General features: G+C 38.9%; 1 protein-coding gene across 1 annotated transcript in view; it reads right to left on the bottom strand.

Moving 5' to 3' along the window:
• igdcc3 (immunoglobulin superfamily, DCC subclass, member 3) overlaps positions 1-17,837 on the bottom strand; it is a 79,250-nt gene extending 61,413 nt beyond the window's left edge. The window contains exons 1-2 of the mRNA XM_077564934.1: positions 17,597-17,837; positions 13,171-13,476 (exon numbers count right to left, since the gene is read on the bottom strand). Coding sequence (XP_077421060.1) covers positions 13,171-13,476; positions 17,597-17,663 — 373 coding nt within the window. The 5' untranslated portion in view covers positions 17,664-17,837. The remainder of the gene's footprint in view (positions 1-13,170; positions 13,477-17,596) is intronic.
• Between the last annotated feature and the right edge of the window lie 1,738 nt (positions 17,838-19,575).

Genomic DNA, 19,575 nt, shown 5'->3' with positions numbered 1-19,575 from the left:
AGCCTGTCAAAACAAGGTCTTAGCATACAGTATGTGGTAAACAAAGTGATTAGAGGTGGAACAAGATGGCAAATCATTGTTTTCTATACACACCAAGGTTTTCAAATCCATCATTTTCATTAAGACGACAAAACTGCGTGGGGGAAAAGAAGTCTATGTTTTCATTCTGAGGCTTCAAATGTCTAATATATAAAGGTGAGAAACTTACAGTGATTCAACTTTGTGATGGCTGTCTGTGTTTGTTTATGTTGTGCTTTGTGGTTTGACATAATTGATCCAGATCATCGTCTCCTTTGTTGGGATTTAGTCTCATCCATCTGTTTGTATTTAGTTCCCTATTTTCCATGCCCTCTTCATCTGACAATTGTCGTTCATCACATCCTGTCATCTGTGGCAGCACTTTTTCTCAATTTTTATTTGTTACTTTGTAAAGTTTTTATACCAGCATTTTTCACTTTTCATTTATATATATGTATATATACTATGTTAATATTGTGTTAATGTAATATGAGCTAAGCAGCAAAATCCAGCCGTTTTTATCCATCTCAGGGGGCGGCCATTTTGCCACTCGTTGTCGACTGAAGATGCCATCAATGTTGCTCAGTTCTCAAGTAACAACCAATCACAGCGCAGCTTCAGAAAACAGGTGAGCTCTGATTGGTTGTTGCCTGAGTCTTGAGCAACATTGATGTCATCTTCAGTCGAGAGCAAGTGACAAAATGGTCGCCTCCTGAGATTGTTAAAATTGGCTGGATTTTGCTTTATAGTTCATATTCCACAAATGTAATATTAATCAGAATGTCATGTTTAGACTAGTGAGGTTACATATAACTATGGCTGTGCAATAAATCAAAATTCAATTCCAATTTCAATTATTCCACACCACGAATTACAATATCAGCATAATCGTAAAAAAAAGGTTATTAATACTAATTATGAGTTATTTAAATGTATACATTTGCACCTTATTAAAATTTTCAAATAACTAATTTAATAAATGGTGTTTCATCCAAAAGTAACTTGCGTAATTCTAGAGTTTAAAATAATTGTATTTGTTTTAATATGTTTTTTTTACATTTAAACATTTCCTTGTTTTGTACCAAAAAATAAACGATCGCCCGACTGCACAGTGCACATGCTGCATTCCAACTTCAAGTTTTGCCAACATGAATAAATAAATATATATTATTATAAATTCTGTTTGGTCCAAAAGGAACTTACATAATTATAGTGTTTCTATTTTTTTTAAAATTGGTCTTAACATTTTTAAATGCTTAAACATTTCCTTGTTTTGAACCAAAAAATAAATACTTGTGTGAATAATTCTGATGTTCAATTATTACCATAATCGAGCAGCCCTACATATAACATATTATTGTCAAGAAATGTTTAAGGTTTACTTCCACTTTAAAAGTGAGGCCAGACTTCCATCTCCCCATAGCCACTTTGATCGTACAGACATTTTTATACCATTTTGGTAAATGTGAACACAAACTGAACATAACAAAAACAACAATATGAGAACAAAGGCTAGACGGAGGCACAAACAAAAGACACTAGAGTAGTTTTGTCATTAAATGTCTTTTCTAGGAGAGTGTATGTGACCTCATTTGCTTCTTCTAAACCTGTTTGAGTCAGGGTTGAAGTTAGATAATTGTGGCAGGTAGGAGCCACCTTTATTCACTGCCAACGCCAAGGTCATTGTCACTGCCCAAGGGCCATCAGGCACCAGAGTGGGCCTCCACTGGGGGAATGAGAAAGAGGGTGAGCGATGGAGGAGGGTAGACCTAATAGATAAAGAAGGGGGTAGTGGGACTGTGCCTTAGTGCATTCACAAAGGTCAACATTTCCCAGCTCCACTCCCCCTCTCCATCAACCAGCCCCCAACACCTTTGACCCTTTGGTTTCCAAGTCAATGCAGCAACAGAGGGCGAAGGAGAGCGAGCAAGGGCGCAATGGGAAACACACCCACCCCGAGTCAGTCGCAACAAAAGGGGGCCTCGGTCCCAGAGAGCTGATTTGGTCTGGAGAACAAACACTCGGGCCACCTTCACACAGCAGAGCCACCGCAGACTGCACATCCCCACACCCTCTGCTTGTTCCCAGCCACTCAGCTGCCCCATAGTTCACCAGCAACAATAGGTGCTGCTCTGCTCCCAGAGGTAACAACACACACAAACACACACTGGGAGAGTGGCAGCTGAGGCACACAGAAGAGCGGCTGCCTAAATGATCCCCCCGCCCCTCCAACAAAAAACACAACAACCACACACATTTCAACAAAATAACATCTTTCTATTTGGGAACAGACCAGTAAGCCATAATACTGATAAATGGATCACATTTGTATTGTTCTTTTCTATGTATTTCAAATGTTGTTGCAACTAAACTGCAGCAAAACAGTAAAAATAGAAGTGGCATTTATAATATATATATTTGTAGTAAAGATGTTCAATAGCACTTTTTTCCTCAGACCATACCAGTACGAGTAATCAACTCTTAAGTAGTGACTGATATCAATGTCAAGTACTAATGCCACTTGTACTTTTGATACATAAAATTTCCCCCAAAAACAATGACACATACGCTTAATGTTGAATAAATGCCTATGTATCTCAATATAGCATTTTACTTATAATTGCATATCAACGCCTTCTTTACTCATTCAAACTCAAAAACGTGTAAATACATTTTTTAATACTTTGTCATTCACTGGGGATTTTTTTTCATGCTAAAGCATACAGGAGGGTATGATGCAGCTTCTGACATGAAGAGGGGGCTTAAAGCAGGGGTGGATATTACAAAAAATGGCCAACAGGTGGCAGCAGAGTATAAGAAATCAACCAGGGCCATGTTGCAACAAGCTCTTTCCCCCAGTGTGTTCAACAGGAATGTGAATAATGATTCAACTTAACTATATTCTAATGCTAATTGCTGCAAAACGGAAACAGATACAAATATACTTTATTTTCCTGATAAAAGAAGAGACTCTAATCGTTCTTTTGGTAGTTTCCATGTTTTTATAACAATAGAACACAATATTATGTGGGCCTTGCAAAATCAGTCAAAATCCAGTAAAACAGCCGGGAGCAAAGGGGGTTGCTTCAGTGAAAATGGCTGGTAGTGAATGAGTTAAAATAATCGCCTAAGACATTTTTTTCAGATTTTTCAGGAAACACAAAAACATTTACCATTTATTTGCATCATGAGGAGATGATTTAGGCAAAAAAATAATACTTCTGCAAAAAAAATTACTATTATTTTAAAAAGGTGACGATATATAGAACTAATGAATGGCAAGATTATTTATCTTTTAATTCCTCATTTTTACTTCCTAATGGCAAAACAGCCACAAGAGAGACCTACCGATACCTTGAAATAAGGCCGGGTATCGGCAGATACCGATTCCTAGTTATCGGTAATCGTCTAATTTTTACAAAAAACAATACATCCAAAAATGTGTTGATCTTGCATTAGAGTTAGGAGTGATTATGATTTCCTCTGTCATAATCATTGTTTCTGAGTATGGTCAGTAGTTGCCATATGTAGCTGTGGAGAGCTATACTTATTAATTAATGAAGGTTAGAACCACACCTCCCATCTGTCGTTATGCTTTTATACATTTTATCAAATGTAATTAATCAAGGAAAAATATATACAGTATATAGTTTTTTGGTTCTTTTGGTACATGTTAACAACTGTGTTAAGGCTTAAAACTACATTATTTGTTGTTAATGTTTGTTTAGCATACTGTACTGAAGCCTAGAGATAGAAAAATAAAGATTGCATACATTCTTATGACATGACTGGCCTCAACCAATTTATGTTTCTTCTTGCTTTTGATCATAAAACTACAAAAAGTTTTCCATGTAGGGAAAAGGGTTACTGCAATGGCGTCACAGAACTGTTATGTAGATCAACCAGTAATCTCTCAGGCAAAGACACAATACTGGAAAAGACAGATAAACTTAAACGCAGTCGTTTGGCAGAGACTGCGTTTTTAGATTGTAAACTGATACTCCAACATTTGGTCAGCCTGGTGCAGCCAGAGACTTGACCTGTACCCTCCCTTCTTTCACCTTTGCACTCTATTAATGAAGAGCTCCTCCCATGAGCCTTAAAAGCAGACCAAAGGAATTTTAGGCCCCCTTTTCATTTGTTTGCTTGAGAATAGCAAGGGTGGTCCAGAGGCGCGAGGAGACCAACACACAGTTTAGGAACAAAGTCCCTCTTTGCACTTCAGACAATGGTGCAATGCCAACATCGAACTTGAATTTCAAAACCGAAGTTTCTGAATAGGGCAGCTGTCTCCATGATTGATTTGACTTCATTGACTTGATGCTTTGTCAACGTTTTTTTCAGTTATATCGCAATATTTCATACAACAAACTAATTTATCAGCATTTGAAAGTTGAAGTCTGTCCTAGAGGGAAGGCTCAAGTTTGTTGTGCTATTTTAAAGTTAACTAATGTTTCAGGCTTGGAATTGATTCCGCTAGCTTTATTTTTCAATTTGTAGCTATTCAATATGAAATTAATTCACCATTCTGTTTGCACATTTTTTAATATTATGTATCTGTGTGAATTGAATGAAATCTGTGTGTTTTATCTCCCGACTGTCTGCTCGCTGGCTTTGTTCGTTTAGCGACTTGGTTTGCCAAGTGATTGTGTGTGTAGCAGTGGATATTTTTAGAGTCCCAGGGTTCCCATTCTGCTCCACACAGTAGCTCACCCCTCAAGTTAGCTCGAGGCTAACTGAAAATTGTTGTGGCTTTCCACTCGCGCGTGTGTCCCATGCATGGCGAGAGGACCTGTCAGCAGAGCTCAAGATGAAAGCACCAGCTGACAACATTGTGCCAAATATTGTTGGATTTGCTGTTATTTCTTCACTTCAGGAACAATTCTCACCCCTCAGCAAAACAAACAAGCATCTTTTTCATCACGGTACTTTTAGTGATGAGAAATAATTGCCTTCATTTTGCTCTTGGCGAAAAGTATAATAAGCCACTAAGGTATTGAATAAAGTTGGTGACAAGGGTTTAAAAATGTTCATGAGTACATTGGTGCATGGCACAGTTTTACTAGGAAGTGAATTCAGTGTGTCTATAACAATATAGTGTATTTGTGATGTGTTTTCACAAAATCAGGCATATGTTGCGGTTTTGAGTAAAATAAATACTGTACATCGTTTGGACAAATTTTAACATTTCTCCATAAATAACCCCCTTAAGGTCGCAAATAAGTGATTTTGTAGACAATGTATATCGTAACTAGGGTGTGTTTTTAGCCAAGTTGCTAGCTAGCCTCGCGTCTCTGTCACCTGTTCCAAAGTAAACCCGGTGATCGCCTCTAACGTCATTCAGAAATGATTTATATACATCGACACAACAACCAATAAAAGTCACAAACACCATCAACACTTCCTGAAAGTTTGAGATTAATATCTTTTTTTTATGTGCCAAAAACTTGAAATGCATTTTTTTTCTCAAAATGAGGGATTTCAACCTGCCAACATTGAAATTGCTCTAACTTCGTCAATTTTTGAAGTACCACCACGTATTATATATCATTTGAAAGGGAATTAAGTGTAAAATTAGAATTTAAGAATATGACATTTTTCATTTTCGGAGACATAAGCCTGATTTTGTGAAAACGCATCACATTTGTTAGAAAGAGACACTGGCCATTGAGAGTCATTCTATTTGTCAGGTAAGAAGAAGAAAGCAAGCACTACACAATCGCTATGTGCAAAGGAGACAAACAACCAGAAAAGCAACCCCTCTATTGTGCCTCACTATTCTGAGTTAACTGATGAACACACACGTAGAACACACACAAAGAAAAACAAAGAATGCTGTTACATTTAAAAGTGCTACGAGCGCTGTTGCTGTCTGTAAATGGGACACGCAATGTGGCAAAGCAGATCATTTATATTGCTGACAATGTTGAGCACACCTCAGTTCCAGAACGATGGCGCCCTTAACATACTGTGTTGGCTTTTTGCTGCCATTAGCAAGTTCTGCGTAAACAAGTGAGGGAGCGTAACGCAGCCTCACTTTTGTGGAAAAGAGTGTATAAATTACAGATATATTTGCTGTCACATTCGTTTGTATAAAAGTGCTCTAATCTAGACATGTAATCAAAATTTTGGGGAGGATATTTTACAACAAATACTGTACATGGTAATTTCAGTTAACACTTGAACTTGTATTTGTACTATTGCTAGAGATGTTGGTTGGTTGTCACGTATAAAATGCAGACAAGTTGAGTCATCCCACTTAAAAGTATGTAATAATGTATGTACCGGTAGTTGGAGGCTCACTGCACTAACACGAAAATATGCAGTTTTGCCCCAAGAATGTGCTTAACTACCATAAAACAATAATACAGTGTGCAATAAATGTGTCATGGTCTGTGTTTTGGTTTGTTTTATTGGTCATGTTTTGCTAGTTTGTCTCCCCTTGACAATGTCTCGTCAAGTTTTATCATGTCCTCCTGTGCTTGTCATCCCCGGTCCCTGGTGTTACCCAATCAGTTCCCCAAGCCACGTGTGTCTTGTCCAGGTGTCTCTCATTGTCTCGTTACTGTGTGTGTTTAGTTTCCTGCTTTCTTTGGAAATAAAGACATATGTGCTTGTTTGTTTAAAAAAAAAATAGCGCACCAGGATTGTGAATAAATAAATTGCAACAGCACACTTGGCTTCCACTTCATAAGAAGCATCATTTACACACACCCATTTCCCCACTTTCTTCAAATCACACATTTCCCTCCTAGCCATTCACTAATTACCTGGAAACATGTGTAATTACACAGAGGAGGTCAAAGCTCCTGGGTCCAGATCGAAATCCCATGTTTCCCAACTTCTCCTGACCCAGCGACATACAGATGGGGAGGTGCAGACCACAAAGCACTCCTTTAACATCAGCTCATCTGTCAGCCTAAAGAAATGACTCAAAATCGTCAAAGCCCAGTGTTTTGAGTGGACAAAATGGTTGAAGGCAGAGTGTTGATTTTTTTTTTTTTATTCAATACTAATGAGCATAAAATCTTCTCCATTTAAGTTGCAAACCACATGCTCATCAGTGAGACGAGGCTCATATTTCACCTGAGTTTCCAACATGTTTATCGAGGATTAGCAAAACAAACGCAGCCACTTCATGTTTAAATGTCAAAACAAGCTCATGAGGCATTTGCTCGGCCGATCTATATGACAGAGCTGCGAGTTGCTTCATGGCGAGTTAGCAGAAAGGAGCACGGGTAGAAAGGGGGTGCGGTGTGGGCGGGGCTTGGCTCCAAGAACAAAGGGAGCTGCAAGGAGAGGTAGGGATGGCGCTTCACCGTTCACCCCAGCAGGAAGCCATGAAAGGGGTTGGAACAGGAAGGTCGAAGGGTAATGGCCAGCTACCAATTGACACTCTAGATGCGCGTACACATGCACATGTGTGCGTGAGCACTCCATAAATCACTCGTACTGCTCGCAGCGTGGTGGAAGCTGCTCCTTCTACTATAGTATGATGAAAAATTTCATCTTCCACTAAAGCTGCTCACTTATTGCTCCTAACAACTCTCAGGTCTGCCTAACATTTATTCACATGAAGTGAGAAGTTTTATTCTCAGCGAGCAGGGGCAGGAGGACAAACAGAGACAAGTTTACGAGCAGCCTCTCACGTCTCCTATTTCATCCTTTATTGATGTCTCTTTTTCATCTCGGTCTCACTCAGAAGTCTGCCGTTATAGCTGCAGTAAAACACACATTTTGGAATTTAAGGGTAGAAGCTATCATCATGAAGGAGGCTGTAACACCATTGGTTGTGGGCTCTCCAGAAGTGTCATAAATTGATTTTTTGTTCATGATTTACCTATTGTTTATGACACTTCACATTATGACTTTTCTATTTGGTTTTTAACAGCACTGCTGTTGCCTCCATAGAATGTATGCGAAAAAACAAAATGCCCTAAAAAAGTGTTGACTCTTTCCAATGAATTTCAGTCATATATACAAAAGAAAGTCATTGCAATTGATCCTAAAAGCTATTTCGTGACAGGGGGGCTTTTGTGGTGTGTTGCCTGGTGACGCTGGTGAGCCGTGGGGGAGGGGGCAGAGGCCCTGGCTAAGTCCACTGTACCAGGCTTGTCATTCATTGAAATGATGAAAAGCTTCCAGAGTCGGAGCTAATGTGAAAGGACCTCGAATTTGAAGTTAGCGAGAGGCCCGCAAGAGAAGCCAACTATCAAAGAGATAACATTTAGGGCAAAAAAAATGTTTCCTGAGCTGTATGGCGATTTAAAGGGGCAACGGGGAGTCCGTCCTACACAAGCCCCTGACTGTTAGCTCGCACAAATGGCTGTCAAGCTAATAAAAAGTAAAATTTATGGAGGGAGGTTGTGTGGAGAGTAAGACGGACGTTTTATCCACCGGGAGGGCTATAAAGAGGCTTCACACAAGCCATTGCATCGCAGTGGTACAAGTCACAGCTCTGTTGTAGGAGGGAGTGTAACACAGCAAATTACCTCAGAACCACAAAGAGAACATCAGCGTTAACAAACACTTGGTGGAGAAAAAGGAACAAACACTAGTTAGCAATCTTTGTCTCACAATCACTTTTTCAAACTCTTCGGTTGAAAAGATTAAGCCAGGGAGGAGGAGTTACTGAGCAAGGTGCAGAACTTCCTCAAATACACAAATACAAATACATGTAAGGTAAATATTTAGCCTCATTGCAAATCCTGGCCAAAATCTGAAAAATTCTGATTATCTGATGTTTCAGGATTATGATTGCAAAATATCTTGTGGTTTGAGTGGTGTTTCATGTAATTTTACAATTAAATGCGCGCCAAACGTAAACGAGGCAAAGTTACATGAGCTACAAACATATATAACACACATTGAACCACTGACATAGGTGATATTACTCACAACAAGAGTAGTAGTATTTATTTATTCTCAGTAACGCACACCGAAAAGGCGCTGCCCCAAGTAGTGAAATGAGCACGTTTTGTGTCTCATAAGGAGGCACACAGGACACTAACAAGACGGAACAAAAATTCCGTTGCTCCCAGTCATTCTGACAGTTCCTGACCGAAAAATGGAGGAAATGCGGCCTGATATCTGCCTGATATTGATACATGGTATCAATACTCACCCATCCTAATTGTAGAGTAACTATAAGAAGATCTCCACTTGCGGATGATGTAATGTTGGTATAGACAGGCACTTGGCTCCATCTCCAACCCCCTATCATGCGTCTGTGTGTGACAAATGAATTGATTTCTAAAATGATTCAGAGGGTCCCACGCTGGTGCCATATTAATGAATGAACTACAATGATGCATCATGCAGGTCCGCGGAGCTCAGAATCTGTTTAAAATCACATTACACCACTTGCGCCACAATTTAGACCTGCATTCAGCTGGTCTAAAATCGAGTCTACTTTTGGTCACCAAATTGCCAGATGTGTCAGGGACGTGTGATGGAATACGCCGGATTGCCTATCGAAGCGAAAATGAACATGTACTAATTTTTTTCTACAAAAGTAAAGCCCTTTGATTTTTCATTGTTCTGTGTGCAAAGTGTTCTGTGTTGGTCAACTCATAGCATACTATTTTAGATTAGATCTCCAGCCACACCAATCACACCCATGCCTTATGCCCTATAAATGCCTTGCCGGTGCTTATTAAAGTAACAAGCTAATTGATTTCAACAATATAGTTCATGGTAGCCACACCCACTTATTTACTGAATGGCCTCCAAACATGCATTCAGTCGTAAAATTGGTGTTCTGATTAAATTGCTTTTATTAGGTTTATTTAATACAGAATGCAAACCATGCTCTCCTATAAAGTGTAAGTGCAGCCGGAGAAGTCGTCACGTCCCAACTCCCAACTATACCAATAGGACCTTTAAAATTAAAAATGTGCTTTATCTTTATCAGAGATTTCAAGGACATTCACTAGTCTCGTAAAAAAAAAAAATCATGTTCCAAGAATTTCAGAAGACTCCGTTGTCAGTGAATCACACCTCATTAAGTATGGCCATGTTCTTCCCAACTACTAACGAGCGGTGGGTTCATCAGAGGTCTGGACGAGAGAATAAGTGTAAATGTAAAAAAAGGCTCAAGTCTAGGCGCTTAAAAAAGAACTTATCACGCCAATGGGAGAAAATGGCACGATAAGAACAAAAAGAACACCTACCTTTTATTGCTGTAATCAAAAAAGGACATTTTCATACAGTTTCATCTCTAGAGGGGTCTAAAGATTTTAACCTTAAATAGCCTTAGGTGCTGGAAGGGTGTGCAATTATCCATTGTATCACTAATGTACTTCCTGTGACTTCCATATGTGTAATTGTAACCGAAACAAAAACAAAAACAATAAAACAAAATTAATGAGGATAAGCGTATAGAAAATGGATGGATGGATGGAAATGATTCATTCGTACTTTATATAGGTGGAAGAGGAAAACCAGAAAAAAGGCCAAATAAATGCCAAGATATGATCATTTAACCATGGCTGTTGAAGAACCTGAGCTATAACACAAGGAGATGTTTACTCACTGAGCAAATGACTTCTTATAGCATTGAATTAAAAAAAGGAAAATACTGTATGCTAAATAACACATGTTGGCCATATTGTAATTTGCATATAAAGCCAACGTTATAGGATCACCTTGCAAAGTAACTATACAAAAACTCTATTATTCAAAATAACATTCAATACGCTTACATGGCATTAGAAAAATATCCAATGAAAAGGTTAGAAAATGACACTCCTAATCCAAATTCCTGTTTGTACAATCGGATCAACATTTTCATGAAACATATGCCTCTTATATCAATCACACTTAGTTGAAAGATGGACCGTCGTTATGCAGATGTCAAGACACCAGCATATCCTACAAAATCTTCACATAGCTGATGCTTACGTGAGGTATTAAATGTAATTAGCAATTTTTTTTCAAGCTATCTGGGAATATTTTCAAACAAATTTGCGGAAGTCAAACTACCGGTTTAATGATGATATTGTAATTTTTTAGAAATGTGCTTGAAAGTGACATCTGGAATGAATAGCAGTCTTAGAGGCCTATACGCTTTCATGCAGCCGACATGGGTTCGATTTCCAGCCAATGCCGCAATATTCATCCAAGGCTAGTCTCAAGCCTGGATAAAAAACGACTGGGTTACGTCGGGAAGGGCATCCGGCGCAATGCTGTGCCAAACAAATCATACGAGTGACTTGCTGTGGTGACCCCTGATGGGACAAGCTGGAATTCACAACAAACAAGTCTTAGAGGCCTTGGAAGTTTGCATATATTAGGCACTGTGCAGGAGGAACTTGACCAGAGAGATGTCCGCCCTAACATCCCCGTCTCATTGAATATAAAAGCCTGTTTGGCTACAACAGCACAGCAGTGCGCTGTCGACACATAGCTTGCGAATCAGTCGGCTTCTCTAAGCCTTTGTCCATCTCTTTAGTCTAGAACATATAAAACAAGAGTGTTCAGAGTGTCTGAGCTCAGCAATACATGGAAGAATACAGTGCCACTAAATCTGCTGTAAGTTCTCAGCATGAATGCAAAGGAATGTGTGATACATTGAAACCTGAACCTCATAGGTGTCAACGTGACAAAGCGAGTTGTATGAGCATTTTAAATAAAGAGATGTAAAGATTTTTTTTTTTGTCCTAACCACCAGTGAGTGGGCTGCAGGGCTGCTTAAAGCTCATTGCACTTACAAAGCAACATGGAGACACTCAGCATGAGGGCTTGTTAATACTAAACTCAAAGACCTGAAGTAGTCAGCATCAGATAGCTCATTACAATCATATTAAAATATGCAAATCACTCTGTAGTCTTACTTCAAAGCCGGGGATCAAACAAGGCAATATTTCAATTTTATTCTATTAACTTGTTAGGAACATAGAGCTCCTAATCAAACCTAATTTAATGGTTGTGATATAGTTTGAATCTTTAAATGTGTTTTTGAATTTATTTCGTTTTTATGACACTCACAATACACTCTACAAACAATTGGGGGGGGGGCACCCAATTTGGGTCAAAACTGTGAAACAAGCCACTACTTATTAATTAATAAAATGTTGGGGTCGTTTTAAAAAAAACTGTCAATTTTTGAGGTTGTTGAGGGTGTTAGGTACATAAAACCACCCAAAAATGGGTGAAATTTACCCTTTTTTTTGGGGACCATTTTTGACCCAAATTGGGTTCGTTTTGACCCAGCTGTCTTAAGAGTGTACTATAGCAAAACAGGCATAACGTTTAGCCCAATAGTCACTACAGGAAGAGCGACATGTCAATAAACAAAGAAACAAAAGTATTTATTTTACTTGTTTATTCATTTTACTATTGCTATTATTATTGTTATTTGAGAAATATGTTGGTTCAAATGAGCCATACTACATGTCCCCTCACTACTTCGCGGTTCACTTATAGCGTATTTACTCTATCACAGATTTTTATTTGGGTCCATTTATGCTTTTTGTCCTTTTTTGTAATATTTAAGTAAATAAAAATAGCTATTATTTTCATTCAACACAATCTATTACATTTTTAAACAAAATATAGAATATTTGATAAATTAAGAAACGTGTACCATGGTAAGTTAAAAAAAAAAACATGTTGACATTTTTCTTTTAATTCTTCTTAGCAAAGTCAGTGTCCCATCACTGGTCAGCTATTATTAGAACAGATTGCATTTACTATACACAATGCGTCTACCCACCGATCACCCCCCTGCCGACCCCCGCCCCTACCCCCCCACCACCCCCCTTCTCCTGCACGTGTACTTCGGGAGAAGTACAAAAATAGTTAATTGAATTTACTCAACTCCAAAGAGCTCATTAAGGTGACAAAGAGTACTAGCGGTTATTGAAGAAAAAAAATAAACTTTTTTTTAAGACCCTCACTTCAGGTGGGCATGTAATGTATCAGGGACCACTGTACACTAATTTCAAAGGTTCAATAAAACAAAATCATTTATAGATACAAGTGGCTCTTTTCCAAGTTGCCAATCACATAAAAACGATGCTTTGTGGTGTCTAACATCTCCAGCATCAGATACAGCGTGGATGAGCTCCTTTTGGGTGCTTTTCCTCACATGATTTTTCTGTGCCCCGTCATGTTTTTTGCGTACATCACATAAAACATAACAAGACTTACTGGCTGCTTGGATGCGCGCCTTGCGGCTCACCACCAGCCCAAAAGAATTCTGGGCCATACACTCATAGTCCCCTTCATCCGACATGTTGTCAGGTTTGGTCTTGAGGAAGTAGCCGATGAGGAGAGAGCCATTGATGAAGGTGGTGTGATGCTGGTCCTGAGTTAAAAGCATGCTGTTGTGCTTCCATTGCGTTGTGATAGGGGGGATACCGTCCACCTGACAATGGAGCATGAGGGGCTGCTCTTGCACTGCGATGATGTCACTTGGCTCCAGGGTGAAGGAGAGCTCCGCATCACATGACACACCTGGAAGAGCACAAGCAAAGATCACAATGCACCCGCTTCATTTTTCTCAGCAGAAGGAGACAAGAATTACAATACAGCATAAGTCAAGGTGAGTGGATAGATGAAACTGATACTTTTTGAATGATAGCGCATTTTAAAGGGGAAGTCAACCTTAAACATTTCTTGACTATAATATGCTATATGTGATCTCACTGGTCTAAACATGACATTCTGATTAGTATTACATTTGGAGAATATGCAGCAAAATCCAGCCATTTTTAACCTTCTCAGGGGGCGGCCATTTTGCCACTTGTTTTTGACTGAAGATGACATCAAAGTTGCTCAGGGCTCAGGCAATGATCAATCACCGCTCACCTCTTTTCTGAAGCTGAGCTGTGATTGGTTGTTACCTGAGACCTGAGCAACTGTGATGTAATTTGCACTTGACAGCAAGTGGCAAAATGGCCGCTCCGTGAGAAGGTTAAAAATGGCTGAAGATCACATCACAGTTGCTCAGGGCTCGGGCAATGACCAATCACAGTTCACCTGTTTTCTGAAGCTGAGTTGTGACTGAGACTTGAGCAACTGTGATGTCATTTTCACTCGACAGCAAGTGGTAAAATGGCCGGCTTCTGATTCTGATTTTTTTTGTGGGGCTGACTTTCCCTTTAAGAATTCTTGACTTCCTTCCCAAACCACTACAAACAGACATGGGGGACAAACTAAGCCAGTGTTTCTTAACCTGGGTTCGATCGAATCCCAGGGGTTCGGTGAGTCGGACTCAGAGGTTTGATGGAGGTCATTGAACACACCCGAGTCATATGATTTGACTGACTGCAGGGAATTTGATCCATTAAAACAAACGGCATCCATGAAATGTGTTTTGGTATTTCCTTCCTAACAATGTGAGCTGCTCCGATCTTCCATAACTGATGTTCCTGTTGGTTGCGGGGGTGAGACAAACAAGAAATATAAACAGCCTAACCTGACTAGGTCCTGTAAATGAGGAGCTCGCTAGGTGTCATGTTTCAATTGCTGATGGACTAAGCATTACCAGCTTCTGCCCCAAGGCCCAGGAATCTGGTGGTAGGGGAGGGGGCTATAGTGAAGGGCCGCAGAGGGGGTGGGTTTGAGGGCACAAAGGTCAAAACAGAGAACCTTCATCCATGAAATTTTAGCTTCAGAGTTCACTTCAGAGAATAAATTGGCTGGGCACGGTCATCACATCAAGACTTAAATGCAAAGAATAATTTCTTCCTCCTTTTTCTCTCTTTTTCTCTCTCAATGAGCACTGTAAGTAAGCCATGGGACCTGAGAGACATCAGTGCTGCCACTAGTGAAAAAACAAGGGGGTGGTTGTAGAAATATTCAACCCTTAGCTGGCACGTGCTGATTCTTGCTTCCAAATGATGCAACAGACACCTAACTGTACCTCTCTCACTCTGTTCTCAGACAGAAAGCAGCCAGCGGTACCAACCTAATATTAACATCCTGCAGCCAAGTAGTAACCCATTGTGTAAAACAAAGGTCACCAACATGGTTCCCACAAGGATCTCAAACCTGTTCTAAAAATCTCAACAGTGATGGCCCATTGTGATTTCCCAGGAATGTTATAAAAGTGATCATTTCACTTGCAGGGATTTATATAAATAAATTGTCACATATTGATATCTATCTGTTGTTGATAATTGTTGTGAGAAATCATGAATTAATTAGCACATTTGTCACATAGATGAATATTAATATTTTTTTGACATTTAACAAAATATGATTTGAGATTTTTTTTTCAGAAGTGTGCAACAAACTTGTAGTCCTTCATATTAATCACTACTCAAGATTTACTCAAGAGTCTCAGTTTCAAAAAGGTTGGAGAACCCTCATTAAAAATGCTGATGGACAAATTGAAGACATTAAATAAGGGTATTCAAGTTGCCAGTTCACTAAAAATACATTTAAAAAATAATAATAAAATGACAGTTTTCCTGGCCAACAGAATGCAACGTTAACTTGTTAATGACTGAGGCGTGTTGCCAGTAGGGCCTGGCTAATGCAACCCTGAGCTCTGGCTGAGAACAAGCCAATAGACAGTGTGAAAAGGTCAGAGGAAATTATTTTGAACACAACACTGAGTCATTCAACAGATTCCGGATTTATAATGAAGTTGTCATCACAATAAGTTTAAGGTCATTTGGTAGAGGTGGAGCATAGAGCTATAGAAAAATTTGGCGGGAAATTCGAACCCGAATCCAATCTGAAAACTAGTAGCCAGAGGCTTGCAGGAGTACCAATTGTAAACAGATAATGTGTTAATCTACCAATTGGAAGATGGTTCAGTAGTCTACATGGCGGAAGCATAAACTCGCTGGAGTGTAGGAGATCGGCACACGCAAAGTACGTTTATAAGGAACTGCAAGGAGATCTGCACTTGCAGATCATGCAAAATTGGCTGCTGCGATGTGTGCACTTGATGTCATATTTATGAATGAAATATGATGAGATCCTCCACACATATAAGTAGCTGCTTTCACCTGGATCAAATCCACCAAAATCAAGTTCCACCACCTGTGCCACAATTTAGACGTGGTTTCACCTGTTCTAAAATCTAGTTTACTTACTGTCCCCAAATTGTCTTGGTTGCCAGGGTGTGTAACAAGAAACGCCCCATAACACCCAGCATGGCACAATGTGCTCTGCCAAAATGCCAAATAAAAAAATAAAAAAACGCTGAGTTCACTTGCACCTGTCTACGAAATGGCCCAATATGTGTAATCCCTTGGCAAATTATCCTTTCAACTTTAATAATACATTTTCAGCAGAACACCCATCTTCTGTTGGGCAATGTGCAAGTGTTCCTAAAACTTAAAATACAAGAGCAACTTTTCATAATTAGAGCATTCATAGTAAATCATGGTTAGTCTTATCATGAGATTTACGAATGATGAGCTTCATCCACTGATGTAACCCAGTCGAATCATTTTATTGCTTCTTCTCAACTTTATTGAAACATCCTCAAACGTGCATTCATCATAACAGAATCTCATCTCAAAAACAGAGAAGCGTGTTGAAGAGCTTTATTTCTTTAACTTATTGCCTTCATTTGAATACAACAAAAACTGAACTGTGACTGATGTTTCCTCAATTCCCTGACAAAGCATTTTATGAACTTGTGATTCCAGCCAAGCTTTTGTGGGTCGCTGTGTGACAAATATTCACAATCCCCCAGTGCCTTTGATTTCGGGGACCCTCACATAGACAGAAACTGTCTGTCACAGTGAACAAAAGGCACATAAAAGAGAATTTGATAAGGAGGAGCGAGACAATCTTGACATTTAATATGTCCAAATAATCTCCCCAGCAGGATACAACTAGTGTGTTTAATCTATTCAAAGAGCGTGCCCACATACTGACCAGTAAAGAAATCCCTTTCATAAACACCCCATGACATTGAACGAATCTCCATCTATGATATTGACATAATATATACAAATATGTAGAAAGTGATGTTTGAAGCTGAAATAAAATAGCAATAATTGAACCTCACCACCCTTCATTGCCATACGGACCAGAACAATAATGACTCATTGACTTTCTTTTCATGATCATTACATAATGTAATGAGTCTGGTTTTCTTTTGAAAGCGCAGTTTGCAATATTGCCAGTAAGTGTCGAAATTATTCGATTTGGAAACAGTTTTTACAGCAATAAAAAATTGCATTGTGGAAATCTGGGAAAGTGCACGTACAAGTATGTTCCGCTTAACTCTGCGCTGCGTGCATCGTTCTCACATCAAAACAAACTTTGCTACAATGCACGTGGTTGAAGTGCAACAACGCACGAGCAACCAGCAGAAGCTTGGGTCTCTGCACAAATGACATAAATTGAACTTCTGCTACATTGCAAGGCGCTGTTTGCATATACAGAAATTGCCGCTATAATCGACACAAAGCCCCTCCACTTGTCTACAAAGTGCCATCAAAACAAAAAGCCAAAGCACAGACTGTCTGCGGCTAAAGTCCAAGTTCCCCATCACACTCGGTTTTCATGCATGCATCAATTAATCCGCGGAGGAGATTTTACAAGTAGGTAGACCTCATCCAAGCAACCCGCACACCGCAATGATGGAGAGAATGATGCCACTTACCCATGCAAGCATTTAGCAGGATACCCAAAAAGCATGGAACAAGGTGGCAGCGCCTCTTGGATGCCATTTAAAACGACGCTCAATTAATCCGGTATTTGCACAACTCCAAGTTAATCGAAGAGGTTAGGAAATATTCGGCTACATATTCCGACCTACGGGGCTACTGTTTGGTGGCACGCTGTGGTCGAACAAGCTTTCACCATTCCAACCATCTATCAGTAATCTGTCAGCATCCCTCTCCTCCTTCTCTTCTTCATTCACTCCACTGGAAGCGAGCATGCTCTCTCTCTCTCTCTCTCTCTCTCTCTCTCTCTCTCTCTCTCTCTCTCTCTCTCTCTCTCTCTCTCTCTCTCTCTCTCTCTCTCTCTCTCTGCACGTGTTCTCATGGAACAAAAGAGTCGAGTTCATTTACAAACGGTTTGTAAATGGCAACAAATAATGACCGTTATTGTGTGCAATTCACACATGGTAGTATTATATTAAAATATGTATATAAATATATACGATCACTTCAGTATCTTGAAATAATATCGGCGCGATAATTTAGCTATTCAACTGACACTCACCCATCATTATTATCTTGTAAATTATAAAATATTCTAATTATCAATCATCACACACACAATTCAGCAAAATAAAGACAGCGCAAGACGACTCTTAGTACAAGAACAAGTGGGGACTCAAAGAATTTTAAAAGGTAATAAAAGGGAAAATATTAACTATAGACATGGGTGGGTTTTGTTTAAAGCTAAATGGTTCAGCGTGAGTGAACCTCAGATAAACAAGGAACCTTCCACTGGCTGGGAACAAAGCAGCGCCGGCGAAACAGTACTGTATCGCCCTCTAGCGGCCAGCACAATACACAAATAGTGTACAGTAGTGCCTTTAAAAAAGCTAATACTATATATAGGCCAGGGATGGGCCACTTAAATACTGGAGGGGACCACGCACTTCCTAAGCAGATGTATGAAAATATTGCTATTTTAAATATGGACAAAATATGTACATATATATATATATACAGTATATATATAGTGAACGTATTTTGTACTTATGCACACATTTTGTCCATATTTAAAATGTATGTAAAATGTATTATATATATATATAATATTTTTTTAATACATGAATAAAAGATCCACTAGATCCTATTGCAACAACAAAGGATTTGAAGCACACACAAAATAACCACATAATGTTTTATTTTTCCAGTGCAAATGGCTCATTTAGTTAATAATTGCCATTCATTCAAGGCACACATTTGCTAAACAATAAACCAACATTAAGTGCAAGAAGACATTGTGTACATTTTTCCCCATAAAAATAAACTAATTAATTTTTTTTATATTATTGAAGTACAGTACTATGTTTGTCCTGCATATCATTCCAAAATTATTAGGCTGTTGTAGAGTAGGCGCATAGACACATGTGAACGCAACTAAGCTATGTCTTCCTGCTAGTGGTAAATGGTAATATTATGCATAGCTATTTCGTAGTTATAAGGCACCCTCAAATTTGCATATTCGCAAAAAAAATCTACAATATTTTTTCATATTTTATGTTTTCCCCGATTTTTCCAATGTTGTTTTTCGTGGGAAAAACATATTAATGTTTATTACCGTTTTTGTTGTTGTTTTTAAAGATTTTTGGCGGTTTGCAAAACATAATTAACTCATTTTTAAAAATGGTTTGGGATGGGGAGATCAAAAGGTCATTCCGATTTTCATCGCGGGCTACCATTTGCCCATTCCTGTTGTCGACCTACTGTAATACTGTACTTAGTTGTGATTGTTATTTTAAGAGTCATTTATGTACTATAGTATATGAATCATATACTTCTAGTCCACAGATTAGTTGAAAGGTTTCTACTTTAAGTTTACTAAAAGAACACTCATTTATACACTATACAATTTTACTGCTGTAGTACATTTAAACATACAGTACTGTATATACTTACAGTGCAATTCCATATATAAAAT

The sequence above is a fragment of the Vanacampus margaritifer genome, chromosome 4 (assembly GCF_051991255.1).
Source record: "Vanacampus margaritifer isolate UIUO_Vmar chromosome 4, RoL_Vmar_1.0, whole genome shotgun sequence".
Taxonomy (NCBI): domain Eukaryota; kingdom Metazoa; phylum Chordata; class Actinopteri; order Syngnathiformes; family Syngnathidae; genus Vanacampus; species Vanacampus margaritifer.
This window is presented reverse-complemented; position numbering and strand designations above follow the sequence as displayed.